Here is a 22,460-nt window from a genome sequence, read left to right as displayed (position 1 = left end):
AATCAATTAAAGAATTTGTAATTTTTTTCTGAATGTGGGTACTTCCCGAGTTTGGAATATACTGTTAAATGCAGATGTCTAGCCCGCACTGACAGTAAGAACACGCTCCTGGGAATCTTCAAGAGGAAGAACATTCCATGGCTCTTGTTCTTGGTGGCCGGTGGGAGAAACAGGAGTAGATGTCTCCTCCACGAGTGCATGTGCTTTCTGAGGGGTATCATGTAAAGCACTGCCAAATGTTAAATTTTCTCTTTCAGTAAATTGTTTTTCTATTTTTATTCTCACAGAAGTACTTTATTTCATAATGATATTTTAATTATAAAATATAGAGATGACCAGATTAGATGGAGTTAGAAGAAAAATTAGTTTGATTACTTTAAAAAAAAAACTATTTAAATATCTGTAAGCAATATAGTGGTGAATTTTGCTAATAAAACGCTTCAGCATGCATCTTCATTAAGTTGTCAGCATTATCTTTCTTGGCTTTGGGAGAGCTGCTAGCTAATACCAGCCCCCCTTCAGTTACTGCTTCCTGTGTGCCCAGCAGTGTGCACAGCACCTGCTGTCTGTCATCTCACGTCGTCCTCCAGTGGTCCTGTGAATTGGGTGCTGTGGTTCTCCCCGTTTTACAGATGGGGCACACTGAGAGAGGACGTGTAAGTAACTTGTCCAGGGTCACAGAGCTCGCAGGTGGCACAGCTGGGCTTTGACCTAGGCAATCTGACTCAGAGCTGGTTCTTTAATCATGGCGTCTTGTAGCTTGTCTCATTTTCAGAGAACTGTCTTTATAAATTTGTATCCAGTCACACCAAGCAGTCTTGAAAAAACAAAAGTTTCTCCTGTTTTTCTGAGGGGAGGAGAAACCCTTCAACTTGCTCTGCTACTGGTTAATGAAACCTCAGTTGGGAGGGTTTTTTTCAGTTTCAGAGTTGTTCCACTGTATTTGCATCATCATTAACATTCAAATGATAAGCCAGAATATCTTGGTGATATTATTCCAGTTCCTCAAAGTGATGTTTTTTATCACCAAATTTCCTTTAAGAATAGTATCATGTTCTTCTCCCTGCTCTCCAATTTTGATAACTCTTGTACTTGCTTCTGCTCGACTAGCATTGTTGCTCTTTCCTTATAAGAACTCTCAGTCTTTCCGCAGAAGAACTTGTGGCCTCAATTCAGTCTAACATCAAAGCAAATGAATTTTATCATCTACACAAGGGCAGAACTGATGATTTGGATGCAAAGTTCAAAATCCATTTTGTGATCTTTTTATATTTAAATAGTTAGACTAAATGTCATTTCATGTAAATTAGCAATATAATATTTAAGTACTTAGCTTCGAAACTGTAGTACTGTTGCCCCTTGTTTAAGTTTGGTAAAGTGATGTCTGGCACAGTTGTCCCTCTCATCCACGGGGATACATTCGAAGACTCCCAGGAGATGCCTGAGACTGCACGTGGTACCGGGCTCTCTGTGTACTGTGGCTTTTCCTGTGTATGCATACCTGTGATAAAGTGAGATTTATAAATGAGGCAATGAGATTATAAATGAGTAAGAGATTAACGACAGCAACAATAAAATAGCATAGTTATAACAATACAGTGTAATAAAAGTTAGGTGCATGTGGTCTCACTCAGAATATCTTACTGTACTACACCCATACTTCTTGTGATGGTGTGAGATGGTCCAGCGCCTGCATGATGAGATAAGGGGAATGACGAGGAATGGGGACTTAGCTAACGTTAGGCTGCTGTTGACCTCTTTCTGTCTGTATGTCAGAAGGAGGATCTTTGAACGTCATGTTGTTGATAGAATAGTTGGATGTCAGGAGCAGATGATGTCTGCGGTTGACTGGGGTAACTGAAACTGTGGATGGGGGGACTCATGTATTATTTAAAAAAGAAGGATATTGGTGAGTAGTTCTCATTTCTCTTGACTTATATTTTATTACTGATACATTAGAATCTACAATACTGGTTTTTTCCTGTATATTGTTTAGTACTTACTTATTTTCATCTTTTTTGTATTGTAGGCTCGTTATAGAAAAGAGCAGACATTGCTGAAGCAACTGCCTTGCATTCCGTTGGTGGAAAATTTGTTGAAAGATGGTACAGATGGCTGTGCTTTAGCTGCCCTTATTCATTTCTACTGCCCTGGTGTGGTCAGGTTAGAGGGTAAGTGTTCCAGTGAAATATTTCTGAACTATAGATGGTAAGAAGTATTTAAGACAACAATGTTTAGTAAGTAATAAAGGTGTTTTTAGAAGGAACATTTACATATAATCCTGAGGAAGAGAGTTGAGTAAAGTAGTGCTTGGTTTCTGAGTCTTTCTGTGGAATGACTGCTGTATTTATATGTGTATGTGTGTTAAACAGATTCCACATAATTGTGTATTTGTACTAAGTCACTAATTATGAAATGGATCTCACTGAAATTAACCCAAAGTCATCACCGTCCTCTTTTCCTGTTTGAAGATATTTGTTTGAAAGAAACCATGTCTTTGGCTGATAGCCTGTATAATCTGCAGCTGATTCAAGAATTTTGCCAAGAATATTTGAACCAGTGTTGCCATTTCACCCTGGAAGATATGCTCTATGCTGCTTCATCCATAAAGGTAAATGAATTCTTTTTTCCTTTGCTTTGCTTAAGTTTTTTTAACTAGATGTATAAATGGCCTAGCCACTTTAAGCTTACAAGTTAACTATAATATCAATCAGAAGAGCTTTTGAAAAATCAGTTTTTGTTTGATTTTTCTGCTTATTTTCTGCTTTTTTAGTACACTATTACAGGTTTCTTTTACAACACAAAGCTAAATTTAAAGTTGTAGTACAACGTTGATCTGTTGTCCCAGTGTTAACAAAATAAAGGATAAGCCATTAGATGTTTCTGAATCTTAAATAGGTGCTAACGTAGTGGGAGCATAAAGCAAGTTTTGGTTACTGTCAGCACTCAGCAGGACGGCGGAATATGAGGGGGAAGAATCCTCCAGGTTTCAGAACTGGATAAAACCCGGGGAAAGAAGGGAAGGAAATACTGAAATAGTGTGGAAATGAACCTTTGAAGAACGAGTTCCTTTTGTAGCCATTGCGTGTGTCCCTTGCTGCAGAACATCACGCGCTGCCTGTGAGCCTCAGGCCGGTGCTCACTGCCACTGTTTCCAGAAAGATTTCTCGAGCACCTGTGAGCGTTCTAGGTGTTGGGAGAAATCAGTGAACACAGCAAAGATCCCTGTCCCTTTAGAACTGACTTTCCAGGAGTGAAGGCAGACACGTCGCAGGCTTAGCTGTTCCTGAGCAGCCAGGTACAAGCAGCTGCTCGTTGCAGACTGTCAGGACTTGAGACAACACCTTGTTGTTCCCAGCAGCCCACAGCTTTAGAACTCCTCAGGTCTCTGGGTACCTGCCGAAAGCGTCCCACTTCTGTTTCAAGGTTTTAGGAATCAATAATCTAAAGGTAGATTTTTTTTAAAAGTCTTGCTGAGAGGAACAACTTTATATCGATCCTAATCATGGTTCTAGTGCCAGCCTTAGTACAAACTGCTAATGGACCCCTCTCGCTGTAATGCTAGTGCCGTGTGAGTCTTTAAATTCTTACTCTCCGGTATCTCTCTTTTTCCTTCACCCATTTCTGGATCACCACCAGGTAGAAGATGGAGCCAATGGTAAAGGCATTTCCAAAATAAGCCACTATTCCTGTTGACCCAAAATAGTGCCTGCTCCCCACTGACACATCAAAAGAAAAACTTTGAGTAATTTTGAAAGTTTACACCTTGCGATTTTTATCAAAATGGAAGTTAGGAAATATTATTTCCATATATATCTTGTTAATGTCTTGTCTGGCACTTACCTGTTAAAAAACTTAAATACTACTGTGATCTCAAAGAAGACAGCTTATTAAATACATTGAGACATAAGATCAATTATATTTGTTTAAGTTGTGTGCCTTAGACTTCCAATAAATACTATATAGGCCTGATGTTTAGATCAACTTAGTCTGGGCATCATCCAGATATAAAGACATTTTCTTAAACCAGGCATATTTAAAATAGATAGTTATCTACAGAGGAGGCTTTGGTTACTTTCTGTATTCTTTGCTAAATTGATTAGAACCATTGCTTTGACTTCAATTGAATTGAATATTCAATTGAATATTTTAAGACTTCAAGCCTTCAAGAGGTTGCTTGGTCTGTGATGCTGGGCACCTCATTGTCACCGTGTTAACTTTAATAATCAGTGTTTATGAGGATGTAGGGAAAAGGCACTCTCTGCCCCCCTAGGTGGAGGTATGAACTGGTGTGGTCTTTTTAAAGGGCAATTTGACATTAAGCAAATTTAAAATGCACAGGAGGCACGTTTGGGATTGTTCACGGTGGTGAATAGGTGGAAACAATTGATCTTAGTAGGGACACGTTTAAAATGTTTGTAATGTAGTTGAGCTGTTTAAAGGAAGGAGGTAGAGGTATTTTTACTCATACAGAAAGCTCTCCAAGACATTATTAAGTGAAGAAAGTGCAGATCTTGTACATGTATATAGATGCATGGAAAAAGTTCTGTAGAAAGTTGTACAGAATTGTTAACGGTGGTTTCTTCTGAGTGTGGTATTAGGATTTGGGGGAGAGGAGTTAGAGCATACTTTTACTTTTCATTCTGTATTCTGTATATCAGTATTCTTTATTGTTTACATTGTTTAGCAATGTTAATATCTAGCTGCATGACTGTCTTAACTAAAAGAAGGAAAAAGATCTTTATGGGAAATGAATTTGATATCATTTGTGCCCTATGGTAACAGATTTATTGCTGTTTAGTCATCATAAATTCAGAAAGAAATGCTCTTCGTAAGCTTTAGTTACTGGGAAAATTATTTCTTACTATACTGACATCTTGTGGCCAAACACAGTACAATTATGTTATTAGGGCAGCTGTCTTACCGAGATGCTTAAAGTATTTTTTCCAGCTTTATTGAGATATAACTGACTTAGAACACAGTGTAAGTTTAAAGTGTGCAAATCAGTCCCCACTGTAGCATTAGCTAACACCGCCATCCTGCTATAGAATTACTGTTTGTTTTCTGTGATGAGAACATTAAAGATCGACTCTTTCAGCAGCTTTCAAGGAGATAAACAAACAGTATCATTAACTATCATCATTAGAACCCCAGAACTTACTCATCTGACAACTGGGAGTTTTTACCCTTTGACCAACATCTCCCCATTTCCCCAACCCTTCAGGCCCTGGTGACCACCACTCTACTCTGTTTCTGAGTGCAACTTTTTTCAGATTCCACGTATAAGTGATAGCATTCAAAATTTGTCTTTCTCTGTCTGACTTGTTTCACTTAACATCATGCCCTCAAGGGCCATCCACATTGTCATAAATGACGGGACTTCTGTCTTTCTCATGGCTGAATAATACTCCATTGTATATGCATACCACATCTTTTTTATCCATTTTTCTGTTGACTGACACTTAGGTTGTTTCCATATCTTGGCTATTGTGAATAATGATGCAGCGAACATGGGAGTGTAGATATTTCTTTGAGATCCTGTTTTCATTTTCTTTGGATATATACCAGAAGCGGGATTGCTGGATCATATGGTAGTTCTATTTTTCATTTTTTGAGGAACCCTCATACTGTTTTCCATAGTGGCTACACCAATTTACATTCCTACCTACAGTGTGCAGGCATCCCCTTTTCTCCACATCCTCACCAGCACTTGTTGTTTCTTATATATATATATATTTTTTTTTTTTAAAGATTGGCACCTGAGCTAACATCTGTTACCAATCTTCTTTTTTTTTCTTTTTCCTTTCTTCTTCTTCTCTCCAAAGCACCCCAGTATATAGTTGTCTATTCTAGTTATAGGTCCTTCTGGTTGTGCTGTGTGAGGCGCCACCTCAGCATGGCTTGACGAGCAGTGCCATGTCCGCGCCCAGGATCCAAACTGGTAAAACCCTGGGCCACCAAAGCGGAATGTGTGAACTTAACCACTTGGCCATGGGGCTGGCCCGTTTCTTACATTTTTGGTGATAGCCATTTAACAGGTCTGAGGTGACATCTTATTGTGGTTTTAATTTGCATTTCTCTGGTGATAAGTGATGTTGAGCACCAAGATCCTTAAAAAATTAATTTCCTGTCAACAGACAATTATTGAGCACTTAAACAGTGTTTTTCCAAAAGATATAGACAGTTCAGTTAATTGTATTAGTCGAGTCAAATCTAGCATGAGTACTTTAAATACAATTTTATACTTTGGTTTTAGAAGGTCTTCTGTAGAGGTAAGTATAAAGAAAAAATATAAATCACAATGATATTATTACCCAGAGGTATTCTCTATCAACATGTTGAGGTTTTGCCCACTAGTCCTTTTTGTTACACATTTATTGGTTAATTTATACATACATTCAGTATCTGTTGATCATCTATTATGTACCAGCCACTGTTTTAAACACTGAAGATGTAATGATGAGCGCAAGCTTTGTCCTTCTAGACCTTCTAATCTGATGGGTGAGATGAGGAACCCCGGAGAATGTGGTATTAGATGAAGCTGGAGAAATTACAGAAGGGCCCATCAAGTACCCTCTGGTGACCCATAGTCAGTTTCCCAAGAGCAATGGAAAGAGGAGGGCGTCTTGCATTTTGAAAAGTTTATTTGGCTTCATAAGCCAAAGAAAAAGCTATTGTGTTCCAAACAAGAGATGAAAACAGTTTGAGTCAGAGTAATTATTCTGAAGATGGAAAGAAGTGGGTAGATTCTAGAAATATTTGGGATGCAAAATTTGCAGCTTTGGTGGCAAATTGGACGTGGGAAGGGAGAAAGAAGGAGGTGGAGGTATCAAGGATGACTCCTAGGTTTCTGGTTTGCACACTGGGGTAGTGGTGCTATTTAGTGAGGTAAGATTGGAACAAGGTCAGATTTGTGGGAAAGATGACTAGTTCAGTTCTGGACATTTGAGGTGCCTTGGAGATATTCAAGAGAAAAGGCTCTGTAGGCCATTGCATATGTAAGTGTAGTCAGTACATTTGGGAGTCATTTGATAGCTGATGGGCATGGAGGCAGTTTTCAAAGAGGAGAAACAGGAGTATCAGATGCTGCTGAGAGGTCACGTAAGATGAAGACTAAAAAACCTGTTTGATTTAGCAACATAGGTAAGTCGTTGGTGACTTGAGCAAATGCTGTTTTGGCAGAATGATGCGCCTCAGTGCCAGACTGGAGTGGATCCGGGGGTAGGAAGGGATGATGTGGAGGCTGTCAGTGGAGGCCTACTCTTAGAGAAGTTTGTGAAGAGGGGAGAACGTGGGGTGAGGAGAAACTGGAGAATGACGAATTACTGAATGAAGGTTTTGTTTTTAATAGGAGAGATTTGAGCATGTTTCAGAGCCAAGTAGGAAGGATTCGGTTGAGGGGAAGAATAAATATATAGGAGAAAGAAATACAATTAAGAATGTAAAGTTTCTAAGAAGACAAGCAGGGATAGGATCCAACATATGTGTTGGGTGCCTTAGGGATTATGAGCATTCTCGTTTCTTTTTAAAAAAAATCACAGATTTTATTGACTACTTAAAATAGTATGTATTTGTATATAAATGTTTGAATATTCTGGGAATTTATAGTTAAAAGCAAATGCTGAAAGAAGAAGACCCACCAAATTCTATTCAACCCCCTTCCTCATCCTGTGTAACACTCCAGACGCTTACATTCAGCCGCCTGCCTACGTGACAAGTCCACGTAGATGTCTGACCAACATCTCAGGGCTGGCAGCTCGTGACTCCTCCCACTGCCCGTTTCCCCAGTCTTTCCTGTTTCACTAAATGGTACTGTGAGTTGCTGAAGACAAACCTGACTCACCCTTGGTCCTTCTGTTTCCTCACTTCCTACCTACACAACAGATAGCTCTTTGGAACTATCAAATAAGAGATGACTAGTTGAAAGTCACCACCTTAAATATGAGAAAACAAAGAGGGGCTGGCCCGTGGCTGAGTGGTTAAGTTCTCAGGCTACAGTTCCACGGCCCAGGGTTTCACTGGTTCAGATCCTGGGTGTGGGCATGGCACCACTCATCAGGCCACAGTGAGGCGACGTCTCACATGCCACAACTGGAAGGACCCACAACTAAAAATACACAGCTGTTTACCGGGGGGCTTTGGGAAGAAAAAGGAAAAATAAAATCTTTAAAAAAACAACAACAAACAGAGAGAGTGGATGACCTCTGAGAGGAAATATACAGAGCCTGGAGGAGCATTCATAATTAACAGGCAGGAAGAAGCCACTGCATCGGGACACCCCTGTTTCCCACGGTGATTTTGAAAACTGAAATTTAACATGAAATAAGACCTCACTCATCAAGTATTAATCAGTTTGATAGTAACAGTTGAATTAGATGCCGAACATCCAGAATTTAAAAGATGTGATTTATTTTAAATAATTGTAAAAACAGATTTTGTATAGTCCAACTTTTTAAAACTTACCAAATGCTTTCAATTAAAATAATTATTCATATTTATGTTCTTCAGCTTTTATGATGTATGTATTTTAAAATTTAAACTTGTAGTAGAAGTGTGCTTTTTAGGACCCTCTTAATCTTTTAATTTTAAGTCATTTTTAAAAATTATTCACATTTTCAAATAAAAATAATCAAAGTTAAATGATATTTTTGACTTATCCTTACTAATAACTTTTCAAAATTAAGTAGATACATTAAATTCTATAAATAATGTTTTTGTACATTTCAAAATTATTAAGAATTTGCCATAACAGTCTAGAGTCTTTGTGTTATTTAGCACCTGGATTATTGTTGAATTTAGCATTATCAAGCACATAGATATAATATTTTTAACTAGACACTTGATTACATTTTAAGAAATTTCTAGGCTTCTGGAAAGAGCTTGATTATTTTTTTTAAAGAATAACCACTCTCCAGAGTGTCAAAGGCTGTTGAATACACCTACAGTTAGAGACATTTGTACCTGCAGGCAGCTGGACTGCCCTTCTGGAACTAGAGAAAAGTCAGCACACAGGTTTTGAGTAGTTCTTAGGAATTTTACCTACAGTCACTAATATTCTGTCCTAGATTCTGGACTCCAGGGATGAATGAATGAGATGTAAACCTGTGTTTAGTAAGGAAACAGAATAGGATTCTGTTTGTCGTCACTCCTTGGCCGCCTTTGCTGAGCCCTCTTGCCTCTCCTCTCTAGAGTAACTACTTGGTCTTCATGGCAGAGCTCTTCTGGTGGTTTGAAGTGGTGAAGCCGTCGTTTGTGCAGCCCCGTGTGGTTCGTCCACCAGGAGGTAACCGGTCTTCAATTCTGTGTTCCTGTAGACAAACAAAATGGAGAGTTCGTGTAACCTCACCTGGTGGTTCTTTTAGAGGGAAGCCCGTTGTTATTTCATATTCCAGCTCTTAACCTTGATAACTTCTGAATATTTTGATATTCAAAGCCACTAAGTTCTCTGTGAGAGACAGATCATGTAGGAGAGAGAAAGAAAATGGAGAGAAAGGCTCTGAATTTGAAGCCTTCTGTTGTGGAACTTTTAGCTTTAACTGTTCGCCCACTTTCTTCTCTTCCCATCCCTAGCTTTTATTCCCTATTAAATTCTGAGTTTTTAACATTGTTACCCAGAATCCACAGACATTATGATTTGGCTTTAATCTATAATTTGAATTTGCCATTAAACCATAAAGATGTCTGGAGGCCGGCCCTGTGGCCCAGTCGTTCAGTTCGGTGCATTCTGCCTCAGTGGACTGGGTTCAGTTCCCAGATGCGGACCTATACCACTCATCAGTGGCCGTGTTGTGGTGGCTCACATGCCAAATGGAGGAAGATTGACACAGATGTTAGCTCGGGGTGAATTTTCCTCAGCAAAAAACAAAATAAAAAATACTTTTAAAAAAAGTTTGTTTATATATATTTTTAGACCTAGTAGGTTTTGTGATTATTACAGTATCGTGAGCTCTTGATTGCACATAATAAGAACACTAATAAGAAATAAAGGGGTTATTTATAAAGAGCCCTAGAAATAAAGAACAAAAAATCTTCCTGCATTTTCTCTAAAGCAAAACAGATTTTCCGTTGGTTTCCATTGTAAAAGCAGAGGTTCAGTTCTCGCTTTGGCATCACGTATGCTAAATGCAGAGGTTTATGTCTATAGGGGAAAAATGATCCTAAATCGTAAGTTTAGTCCCACTAAAGAGCTTTCTCCCAGCATAGCTGTGAACTGTGGGACCAGTTCTTTCTTTGGGCTCTGGCTGTCTGGCCCAGCACAAACAGGATTATTGTGCATCCCAGCTGCTTAGGTGCTTTCCTTGGCTGTAAATTTTAGTGTTTTTCTCACCACTACCCTTATTTGTCCCCATCCCTACCACCTCCCCCCGAAAAAAATTATAAAGAAGAGAAAGAAAGAGATCAGGAAGGAGGAAAAAATACATAGTCACTGAGAGGCCTGTCACTCTGCTGAGCAGAAGGAGTTGCTCAGGCAGCCCACGGCATCGGAGGTGAAATTCTGTGAAATAGGCAATAACAAGTATTTAATCTGCTCGTCTCTACGCTGCTTAAGGCAGATTCTGAACAGTGAGCCATTATGTTAAAAAGAATACCTATAAAGAAGTTGAGATCATTCCCTAAGGGCATTAAATAAAGTCAGGTGTCTTTAATAATTATCGTAACCAGTATTGATGCAGCTTTTCACAATTAATATGGAATTTTCATATATATTGCTCTTTCTGATTTCATTGTGAAGCCCACTGTTCAAAATGTTCAGTGGCTGTTAACGTTAGGTCTCAAAGGCAAAAAGTAAATTTGAGTCTTCTCCCAGAGTTATTTACAAAAATGTAAACTATAGCAGTGGGTTTAATTATTAACCAATGAAATTCTATCTCTTTTGTTAATTGCTTACCAAAATACCAACTATTGCAAAAGAAGCAAAAATGACCATATGTAACTGAAGTTCTCTGAAAGCTTAGGCAAAAATTAGACACTCAGACTGACTTTTATTTTAAATGTGTATTTATTTTATGTAGGCCTCCCTCCCCCTGCTGTTAGCCTTAGTCAAGGGAACGTTTTTAAGCCAGAACACTTGAAGAGCTTAAAAAAAATTTTACCTTTTGAAAATTATTTTTAAAAACTTAATCCTATGATTTCTCTACAAGTAATAAGGGAAAATGAGATTAAATTTAAACATTTATTTGTGGTCCAGAATTCTTGAAATAGTGTGGGGTTTCATCAGATTAAGGACTTTTAAAGAAATAAATTACGTGGCCCAATATATAATTTTAGGTTAAAACTCTGGAAAATAAATTTATCAGCAAGTTTAAATAGATAAATGCTAAGTGAATATGCTAAATATGCTACATGCTAAATATGTGATTTTGAGGTTTTTATCTTTTATTGTAGCTGAACCTGTGGACGATATGCCTTCAGTTCCTGTCTTGAATGCTGCCAAAAGAAACGTCTTGGATAGTTCGTGTAATTCTGACTTCACTTCAAGGTAGATTCCAGAGGCTTCATCTGCACTGTTTCCATTCTTCCTTTTTTAAAGATTGGCCCTGAGCTAACACCTGTTGCCAATCTTCTTTTGTTTTTTTTCTCTTCTTCTTCTTCTCCCCAAAGCCCCCCAGTAGATAGTTGTATATTCTAGTTGTGAGTGCCTCCGGTTGTGCTATGTGGGACGCTGCCTCAGCATGGCTTGATGAGCAGTGCCATGTCTGCACCCAGGATCCGAACCAGTGAAACTCTGGGCCACCGAGGTGGAGCACGCGAACTTAACCACTCGGCCACGGGGCGGGCCCCTTCCATTCTATTTACTAATGAAATCAAAATAAAATTTTATTACATTAGAGTTTCAAAAATTTCAGTTGGAGTTTGAACTAAATAAGTTTTAATTAGCTTACTGTATTAAAGCCGTTTTAACTTAAATGTAATTTAATGAAATTTGCTCTGAAATGGATGTTTCTTCAGTAGGCTTTTATGAGTCACAGTGCAAAGTGGAAGAATATATTCTAAGCCCCAAATAACCAGCCTAGAACCAAACTTTTGCTGCCTGACTTGTTTATAATTGAGAACTGCTTAAATGGTACGGCCTCAGGGGGAAATTTTTAAATTCTATTTGGTTTTTTAATGATTTTTTTAATTCTTTGAGGCAGTTTTCCCTGCTGCTTGGTTTGCTGGTTACTGTAGCTGTTAAGAGACCACAATAGAATATTTATTGTAATATTGACTCTTTAATGCTTTAGTTCTTAATATCGGAAGCTCAATTGAAAGCAAAGCAATAAATTTAATATCAGGATAATCCTGACTTCTGACCCAAGTGTATGATAGAGACATTAGTTTGTTAAAAAATGTTTTTTAAAAATGTTTTTAAGTGGCTCCTGTAAGCAGCTTCTCATGTATATTTATTAGAACCTAAAATTTGTATTCACGTTGGACTCTGTAATTTATCTGTTTTTTTAGTTTAAAATTGATGTATTTTGTGGTTTTTTAGAAATTCAAGCAGATCCATTAAAAGTACATTTAAAAAATTGTAAGAAATTGAAAGTATTTTCTGTATGAATTCTTGGTTTAACATAAAAATATGAGCTTGTGTTGAAGCTGTCCCCCACTCCTCACGTTTGAGAAGTTTCTCTCCCAAGTGCATGTGAGTGAGTGTGAGACTGGAGCCTTGACATAGCCCCTACGACACTCTTAGTACCTCTGGAGGGCTTCTGACCTCTGAACGTTTTGAAGTCTGTAACGCATTTCCTGCAAATTAAGAAAGCATTTTCCTTCCCTTACTCTCTGATTTACTACTACAAATTTTCTTACTACTTCCATCAACTTTGCTATTTTGTAAATATCCCTGAGATTTTCCACAAAGAGGTTAAGATAGAATATTGCTTACCTAGGAGTTTCTCTATATTTTTTCCCATGGGAATCTTTTTTCTACATACTATTTTCTCATTACTTTCCTGGGTTGGTTACGTAGTGACATTTCTTTCCTTGAAAATTTAGGAAACAGTATTCTAGGTTGTAACTCTCGTACTGTGAAATCTTTAAAATCTCTGAAGCTTTACACTTGAAGACTGTGTTATTCCATAATTATTTTTTCTAGCTAGCTGAGTGGACCATTTTCTACATTCCTAACTCTGGACAATGTCTTAAGGTCCTCCAGAACATTCATCTCTTTTCTCGTTCTCAGACATCTCAGTGGCTACCTTTTTCCTAGTAGAAGAACTTTCTATAACCAAATGGGTTTCTAAATTCTTTTCCTTGAAGAGTCATTATGCATCCATCATTCTGGGATCTTGGCAATCCCCTCATTTCTGTACGTCTCCCTATGTTCCACTGTAGCTCTCCCGTTGTAGGACTTTTGAGGACAGAGCCAAGAATTTCTACTCTTCCTGAGAATAATGCAGTCACATCTGCAAGTGTTATTGCACCTAAATTAATGACCTTATGAGAAAAAGAAAACCAAAGGAAGAAGACAGGCAAAGCAGAAGGCATCTCTAGCAGCTTCTCCACACGCTTGGCTACTAGCCTGTTCAGAAGTCATGGAAGATCAAAATCCTCTGTGCAAATGTGAAAGCGAGGCAGTCAGTAGGAATTTACAACACTTCAGCCATTATTTGGGGAAGAAGAAAAGAGTGAATATATTTTAGTTACTAACATGCATGTATTCAGGATTGCCGTCCAGTAGAAACTGGAAATGCTTTCAGAGGGGGGATGATAGAAACAAACACGGCAGGGGAGCAGTGTGCGCATCTCCGATAGTCCTACGTGACTACAGACAAAACTGAGAGAAAGAGATGTGCGGTTTAGGGGAAAAGACACACACAAGCGGATCAGCATTTGCTCTGGACAGACCAGGGTGATGTCCGTTCTTCAGGTGTCGTTGCTTTTGGAGAAGCTCTTTAAGCTTTCCTGAAATAGAAGAATACACTATCGTCATTTACTTTTGAATTCTTCGGTGACTTGCTCATCTTCTCTCACTTTACATTAGCCAAAAGATGATGTGGTTTGAGAGCTACAGAAGGCACTAGCCCCTGTTCCCCAGTGTGTTCCCGGCCGGTTGTGAGTGGGGATGCTTAACTTCCTCACCTGACTACAAAATGGGCCACGGCAGACTTGAAACTTAGAAGAGAAAAATTAACATCTGCCCAAATGTTGTTGCAATTTGAGAAATAGACTGTCTCATCCTCTGCAATAATTGGAATAGGATGGAATTAAGTAAGGAGAAATAACAGGAAAGCTTCATATCTTTCTAGGCATTGAGGTCTTCAAGGTGCAGCTCACTGTATTAGTTTTGAAGTAACTGTCAGAGATGCACAGACATAGGTCCGTGAGCAGGAAGGCTGCCAGGGTCTTTCATAAGGGTTTATTAGACTTACAGTTTCTAGAGATTTTGGGTTCGACCAAAATATTTCATACTGACAGCTTTCACGTGACTTCTTTATTTCTTAATTTTTCTATTTGTAAAATGAGAATAATATGCTATATTTTATCTTGCAAGGACATTGATAGTTATCTGAAAGTATTTCAGAATCTTTGGCTAAAAGACATAAAATACATAGAAATGTATATAATTACGGCCATTCTTTGGTTGAAACAATATATTATGTTTTCTTATATTTTTTTTATTTAGAATGGAGACTCAGAGCTGATAGTGGTGTTCCTAATTGCAGCCATTCTATATAAAACTTAGATTAAAGAGAGAAATCGTATTGTAACATTTTTAATCTATTTTACATTGCAGTGGAGAAGGAGCTGCTCTTACACACTCTCATCATCATTTGCCTTCTAGACACTCACGTCCCCAAGCTCATTCTGCAGCCTCAGGTAATATATTTGAAAAAGCCTAGGAAATGGTTGAGAATAAATGTCAATAAACAAAACTATCCAGTCTTTTTTTCTGAAAAGTGTTATGTACACACTAAAAGGTTGGTCTGTTTCTCTCTGCTTGCTTTTCTTTATATAATGATCTCTGTTTCTCCATATGTACCTACTTACTTTTTAGTGCTATTAATGAATCCTCAAATATGTGAAATCTGTTCAATTGCTATAAGTTAAAATTTTTTACGTGATTTACTGACTTTTTCTTTTTTGCGTTTGAAGGAGGAATTAGAAGGTCTTCATCTATGTCGTATGTTGATGGGTTCATAGGGACGTGGCCCAAAGAGAAAAGGTAAGCAAAGAGAATTATTTTTAGTATATTCACATTATCAAGAAATGCTGATTCTGTCTCTCTTTAGTCGTTAGCCAAGTTGCAGTGGACTTTTAATTAGTACCTGATTTTGAAAGGGCAGCAGAGTAGTCAGACGACAGAGGGACCAACGGGCTAACTAAGGGGAAACCTGGTGCCTGGCCTTGCCTTAAGGACAGTATGACTATGAGAAATGGAGGCAGAAAGGACGTACAGTTTCTATGGTCGTCGTCGTTCAATGATACAAACCATTTCTTTTCTGAGGTTATTTAAAGACTTTCTCTTTAAATGTTTAGGTCATCAGTGCATGGAGTTTCCTTTGATATTTCTTTTGATAAGGAAAATACTGTACCAAGATCCACCCCAAACCGAGGAATCATTCGTTCTATTAGCAATGAAGGACTTACTCTGGACAACAATCGTGTTTCTAAAAACATTAGGAAAAATTTGTCCTTCAAGCCAGTAAATGGAGAAGAGGAAGAAGAAAACATTGAAGAAGAACTTAATTTAGACTCTTACAGTGACCTTAAATCTTACGTGGCTCTCAACACAAATGAACTAAATTCTAATGAGAACATTCATTACAAGCTTCCAAATGGAGCTTTACAAAACAGGGTCCTTCTGGATGAGTTTGGCAATCAGATCGAGACACCGAGCATTGAAGAAGCATTGCAAATAATTCATGATACTGAGAAATCTCCCCGCACACCCCAGCCAGACCAGATTGCTAATGGCTTCTTTCTTCACCGCCAGGAAATGAGTATCCTGAATTCAAATATCAAGCTAAGTCAATCCAGTCCTGATAACATGACTGACACAAAAGGTGCCTTGAGTCCCGTAACTGACAATACTGAAGTGGACACTGGCATTCATGTCCCTTCAGAAGACATTCCTGAGACTATGGATGAAGACTCTTCTTTGAGAGACTATACTGTAAGCTTAGACTCTGACATGGACGATGCATCTAAGTTTCTTCAGGATTACGATGTGCGAAGCAGCAACCCCCGAGAAGCTTTGAGTCCGTGTCCCAGCACCGTGAGCACCAGGTCACAGCCGGGCAGCAGTGCCTCCTCCAGTTCCGGAGTGAAGATGACCAGCTTTGCAGAACAGAAATTCAGGAAACTGAATCATACAGATGGAAAAAGTAGTGGAAGCAGTTCTCAAAAAACAACACCAGAGGGCTCTGAACTTAATATTCCTCATGTGGTTGCCTGGGCACAAATTCCAGAAGAAACAGGCCTTCCGCAGGGACGGGACACAACCCAGCTGTTGGCCTCTGAAATGGTGCATCTTAGGATGAAGCTAGAAGAAAAGAGGCGGGCTATAGAAGCCCAGAAGAAGAAAATGGAAGCCGCTTTTACTAAACAGAGGCAGAAAATGGGCAGGACAGCATTTCTTACTGTAGTGAAAAAGAAAGGGGATGGCGTTTCCCCTCTTCGCGAGGAAGCAGCTGGTGCAGAAGATGAGAAAGTGTACACTGATCGAGCAAAAGAAAAGGAATCACAAAAAGCTAATGGGCAGAGGAGTAAGTCCCTGGCGGATATAAAAGAAGGCATGGAGAATCCTCCAGCCAAATGGCTCAAGTCTCCCACAACCCCCGTTGATCCAGAGAAGCAGTGGAACCTGGCCAGCCCCTCGGAGGAAGCCTTAAATGAGGGGGAGATTTTAGAGTACACGAAGTCCATTGAAAAGTTGAATTCATCCCTGCATTTTCTGCAGCAGGAGATGCAGCGCCTGTCCCTCCAGCAGGAGATGCTGATGCAGATGCGGGAGCAGCAGTCCTGGGTGATCTCGCCCCCGCAGCCCTCCCCACAGAAGCAGCTCAGAGATTTCAAACCGAGGCAGGCAGGCCTGTCGTCAGCCGTCGCACCGTTCTCGGCAGACTCGCCTCGTCCCATGCACCCATCTCCACAGTCTTCTAACAGGAAAAGCGCGTCTTTTTCTGTTAAAAATCAAAGGACTCCTAGGCCAAATGAACTAAAAATAACACCCTTGAATCGAACGCTGACACCGCCTCGGTCTGTGGATAGTCTTCCTCGGCTAAGGAGGTTCTCGCCAAGTCAAGTTCCCATTCAGACTAGGTCCTTTGTGTGTTTTGGGGATGATGGAGAGCCTCAGTTAAAGGAATCCAGACCTAAGGAGGAAGTTAAAAAGGAGGACTTGGAGTCCAAAGGGGCTTTGGAACAGCTGGAACATAATCTGGAAGAAAAGGAGATGAAACCTCTTGAGTCAACGGTTTCTGAAGTCCTGTCACAGCCTATCACAGAGACTGTGTGTCTGACCCCAAATGAGGACCAGCTGAATCAGCCTGCACAACCTCCTCCTAAACCTGCATTCCCACCCACAGCTCCTAAAAATGTCAATCTGATTGAAGTTTCCCTCTCCGATTTGAAACCTCCTGAAAAGGCTGATGTATCTGTTGAAAAATATGACGGAGAAAGTGATAAAGAACAATTTGATGATGACCAGAAAGTCTGCTGTGGGTTCTTTTTTAAGGTAAGGCTAACCTGCGTGGTTTTCGCTGTCTCCCTCTGATGGGTTTGGTTTCTTTAGCTGGCATTCTTCCTTCAGGAGCATGCCCTTTTCTCACCAGTCTGCCATTAATCTGAAGACATGTTTTGGTCCTCCCCTGGTGGACTGCAGTAACTTTCAAGCACCCTGTGATTTCTGGAACAGTCCTCCTTTCCTCATGTTCCCGGGGCCTGTTTAGATATGCTGTTTCTGCCTCTCCACCTCTCTCACTTCCACAGAAGCCTTCCCTTTAAAGGGGGGAGATGTTCAAGACGTAAAAATACACTAGAATAGACTTACAGGCAATGCCAAGTCATGAGCTTTTTACAAATTGGGAATAACTCTTTGAAGAGATCCGAATAAATTTAAGGTTTAAAAAATTTTTTTTTAATGATTTTATTTTTTTCCTTTTTCTCCCCAAAGCCCCCTGGTACATGGTTGTATATTCTTAGTTGTGGATCCCGCTAGTTGTGGCATGTGGGACGCCCCCTCAGCGTGGCTTGATGAGCAGTGCCATGTCCGCATCCAGGATCTGCCTCTGTTTAGTAAAAGCGGCTTCCATTGTCTTCTTCTGGGCTTCTATAGCCCGCCTCTTTTCCTCTAGCTTCATCCTAAGATGCACCATTTCAGAGGCCAACAGCTGGGTTGTGTCCCGTCCCTGTGGAAGGCCTGTTTCTTCTGGAATTTGTGCCCAGGCAACCACATGAGGAATATTAAGTTCAGAGCCCGTTTCTTCTCCATCGCTTCCCTCCGTCCCCTCTCCATCCCTTCCCTTCATTTCCGCTCCATTGCTTCCCTTCCCTCCATTTCTTCTCCACGCCTTCCCTTCCCTCCGTCCCCTCTCCATCCCTCCCCTTCCCTCCATTTCCATATCGTCACTGCCCCTTTACTTTACATAGTAAAGTGCCTGGCACATTGCAGAGTGTATGTAGTTTGTTAGATACAGACATGTGAATGTTTGGACCGATGGTTTGAGTGGCATCATCTGACTTTCTCCATTCAGATCTCCTCTCTCTCTGGGCTCCTATGCAAAAACTCCTTGTTTGAATCTCTTCCCCGAAGGTGCCATATCTTTTTTCATATTGTATTTTAATACCTGTATGCTTGGCACTGTGTTGTAAATATATCAGAACCCAGGATACACTTGTTGACTTATTACAAGGAGTCGTTAAGACAGTGAACCGTTTCTGCAGCTTGTTATACTTTCCTGAATTCTGAAGCATTTTGGAAGCTCTCTGAAAACTGAGGCTGTCCCTAAGGATTCAGGTAGAAACTGAGGCAGGCTCAGAGGCCTGCAGATCATGAACCAGCTCTCAGATTGAAGGAACTTTAGACGAGGAGTCTTATATCCATCTTCTCTTTGAAGGAAAAACTTCTTCGATATAGTTCAGAACCAATCAAGCAAACTGTCAGAACCTCAACTTAAAAAAATCATTGCAGTAGTTTCATTTATGTGATACAGCTTTGGGTAGCTAATTGTTTGGTATTTCTGCTTGAGTGTTCTTTATTGGGCATGTATTTTAAATACAATTTAAATGGAACTTTAGAAATTGGGGAAAACGCTCCACTCTTAGTTATTTATTAGGGTCCAAAAAAGCTCTGTCCTTTTTTTCCTTTTTGTGGTTGTTGTTTGCTAACTTCCTAGGTTTTGAAAACATGTAATTAACTTAAAGTGCACAGTTTACTTGGTAGGACTGTTATGACTTTAATTCATTTTTTCCTTCGTAATTTTTGGAACATGTCCATGTATGGTGGGGTTGGAATAAGGTTGAACAGATTGTTCAGTTAGGAAAACCACTAACTGTGACCACAGCAGTTGAAAATGAGAATACGGTACCTAACACATGTCATCTTTTTCAATGAAATTCATTCTTAGGATGATCAAAAAGCGGAAAATGATATGGCAATGAAACGGGCAGCTTTGTTGGAGAAGCGATTAAGAAGGGAGAAAGAGACTCAGCTTCGGAAACAGCAGCTGGAAGCGGAGATGGAGCATAAGAAAGAGGAGACAAGGTAAGGGGCCTGCGGTCCCCGCTCTGCCGCTGAGATGAGTGTGCGCGGGCGTGTTTAGAAGTTTGTAAGTATGTGCTCGAGGAGGCAGTTTCTCATTAATTTTTTATTAACAGATTTTTCAGAGACCTTCGCAGTATATGTAGACAACTGAACTAATGCTAATTTTTGGTGCTTTTTAGAAATTCATTTTCCCAAAGTATTACTTGATTGTATATTTTTATCCTAAGTTTGAGGCATTTCAAAATAAAGTGCTCCAGAAACATTAATTTAAAATAATTTCACTAGGTTTTATACACACTCACATATTTTTTTAAAGTAGTTATTTGATTTATTAATGGTATATTTATATACATTTTAATGACCTAAATTATCTCAGGTATGTTTTAAATGAACCGTTTATTCCCAAAGTGCTGAAATACAGTAATTCTCCCTTCTCACATCAAATACATGCTCCCCAGTGTCTGTTTTCTTTGGTATGCAGAATAAGAAATGTAACCATTTGGTTTCTTAGGCGTAAAACTGAGGAAGAACGTCAGAAGAAAGAAGATGAGAAAGCACGCAGAGAGTTTATTAGGCAAGAATATATGAGGCGAAAACAGCTGAAACTAATGGAAGACATGGATACAGTAATTAAACCCCGGCCTCAAATAGCAAAACCCAAAAAACAGCGCCCAAAATCTATTCACAGAGATCACATTGAATCTCCCAAAACACCAATCAAAGGTCCTCCAGGTAACACAGCTTATTGTGAAGAGTCTGTTCATAGAGACACCAGCCTGGTTTGTCCTGCCAACTTGACTGTGCTTTGGTGCGCTGCATCGGACGCGCCGTTTGAGGCTGTGCGTGCTCCTCAGTGCAGAACCAAGATGAGCAAACGCAGTTGGTTATGACTTACGTGCATTATGTATGCGTGCACGTATTCAGTAGAACGAGTGTGGATGCTGAGAGACGCAGTGCGAGCACTAACCGGCTAGGAAACGCCGCTTCTGATGCAATCTCCCTGAATTATTTACTGACCTTTCTGTACGCGTGATTTAAGGGGAAACGTTGTGCGCATGAAATGTAGAAGAAACAGGTCACTATGAGGAATGTAAGATGAAGAGTTCCTGAGTCCCTTCTTTAAGATAGGAATGGTCAAAAACCCAAATTTATACTTTCGGAGTTGAGAGAATATATCTTTTTTTAAAAATTCAACATTCATACTCATTTTTAAAAATATTTATTTTATTGAAACTAAACACTAGGGAATATTCTAGAGAATTCCCATAGTTATTCTAAAACTCAGGGGAAAATAACATAACACTGACTGTTTAAAGAAAACTCTTGTCTTTTCTAGTCAGTGAAATTTTTCGATACCCAGTATTGGCTGAAATTAATAAATTAATTTTCCACCTAGGAATCAGATATTCCTAAATATATTTTTTCCTGTTAATTGTTTTTCTTATGATCACAATATCATGTCTCATATTACCACTTTCCTTTTGAATAAGTCCGAATGACAATTTTATCAGTATTTCTTAAAAATAGGCTCATTGCTAATTTTAAATAAAGTATGCATATATGCATGCAGGCATAGTATATGTTTCGATTAAGAGTAAAGAAAGGAAAAGAAACTACAGAAGCTCCATTTTCATATGCTGGTGTTATCTAATGAACAGACTCTTTTCTAGTTGCTCCTTTTAAATTTCTAATTTTGTTTTTATTCAGGATCACGAATTTATCGTGTTTTTTCAGTCTCTAGCCTTTCTTTGGCGTCACTGAACACAGGCGATAACGAGAGTGTGCTTTCAGGCAAGAGGACACCAAGGTAAATCCATAATGTGAACATTTTTCATAGAAAAGAATATGTTCCCTGAAGTTACTTTTTTTAAATGAATAATTATAATCACAAATTTTTATAAGTTTTGCTGATAAGGATCGTTTGGGTTTCTGTATATATAAAATATAAAGAGGTCTTTTCATCTCTCACCGTTTCTTGTAGAATTTTAGAATCCTGACCTTGATAAGATACTTTTTATAAACTGTAAAACATTAACTGTAGTTACTCCTGTGGCTGATAAAATCACCAGTCTGAGAAAGCTCACTGTGTGTGTGCTGCCAGCCTCACTGGCTCATTCCCACCTGACGTGGAGAGTTTCCCCATTAGAATAACTCCAATGGAGGTCACCTGGGACATAGGAAGATCTCTTGTGCACTCTCTCTCTCTAGGATATAGATTAGAAGACAGTATTTCATTACCTTCTACTATAATACCCATATAAAAACGAATGTTTCTAGTGACAGTCATCAGCTCTGAGTTCTCCTCTTTGTACTACCATCTGTTGCATTAATTGCCGTTTTCATATGGAAGAACATTGATTCTTTCAGTCAGCAGATGTTTCTAGAGTGCCTCCTACGTTCTAGGCACTTGGATGGATAGCTGTGAATAAGACAGTTACTACCATCTTCTTATTTTTAAGCCTCTAGGTTGATTTTGGTTGGTACTCTCTCATAGACCCTTCTGACCCCCAAATGTTCTTTCTCTGTTTGAGACACAAAATATTTTATTTACTATTTAGATCAGAGTCTGTAGAAGGCTTCTTATCTCCAAGTCGTTGTGGCAGTCGAAACGGAGAAAAAGACTGGGAAAACGCGTCAACCACTTCTTCAGTGGCTTCGGGAACAGAATACACAGGTCAGCGTCTGTCCGTTTTAATTTAACTCAGTAATGAAGATAGATAAAGGCAGTACTAAAGCGCGTCTCCTCGGCTCACTTCTCGGTCTGAACGCG

General features: G+C 39.3%; 1 protein-coding gene across 7 annotated transcripts in view; it reads left to right on the top strand.

Annotated features, from left to right (window-relative positions):
• The window catches only part of CAMSAP2 (calmodulin regulated spectrin associated protein family member 2), a 112,707-nt gene that overhangs the window by 84,768 nt on the left and 5,479 nt on the right, over window positions 1-22,460 (top strand). For 5 of the 7 annotated variants that reach the window (XM_044763005.2, XM_044763003.2, XM_070501704.1 and 2 more), the window contains 11 exons: window positions 2,030-2,171; window positions 2,472-2,611; window positions 9,190-9,283; window positions 11,386-11,479; window positions 14,720-14,802; window positions 15,079-15,148; window positions 15,463-17,662; window positions 19,554-19,690; window positions 20,202-20,422; window positions 21,398-21,497; window positions 22,249-22,364. In XM_044763005.2, coding sequence (XP_044618940.1) covers window positions 2,030-2,171; window positions 2,472-2,611; window positions 9,190-9,283; window positions 11,386-11,479; window positions 14,720-14,802; window positions 15,079-15,148; window positions 15,463-17,662; window positions 19,554-19,690; window positions 20,202-20,422; window positions 21,398-21,497; window positions 22,249-22,364 — 3,397 coding nt within the window. The remainder of the gene's footprint in view (window positions 1-2,029; window positions 2,172-2,471; window positions 2,612-9,189; window positions 9,284-11,385; window positions 11,480-14,719; window positions 14,803-15,078; window positions 15,149-15,462; window positions 17,663-19,553; window positions 19,691-20,201; window positions 20,423-21,397; window positions 21,498-22,248; window positions 22,365-22,460) is intronic. The other 2 variants (XM_044763006.2, XM_044763004.2) reach the window with 1 other exon arrangement.

The sequence above is a fragment of the Equus asinus genome, chromosome 30 (genome assembly GCF_041296235.1).
Source record: "Equus asinus isolate D_3611 breed Donkey chromosome 30, EquAss-T2T_v2, whole genome shotgun sequence".
NCBI lineage: Eukaryota > Metazoa > Chordata > Mammalia > Perissodactyla > Equidae > Equus > Equus asinus.
Note: the sequence above shows the minus strand (reverse complement) of the source record. Positions and strands in the feature narration are given on the sequence as shown.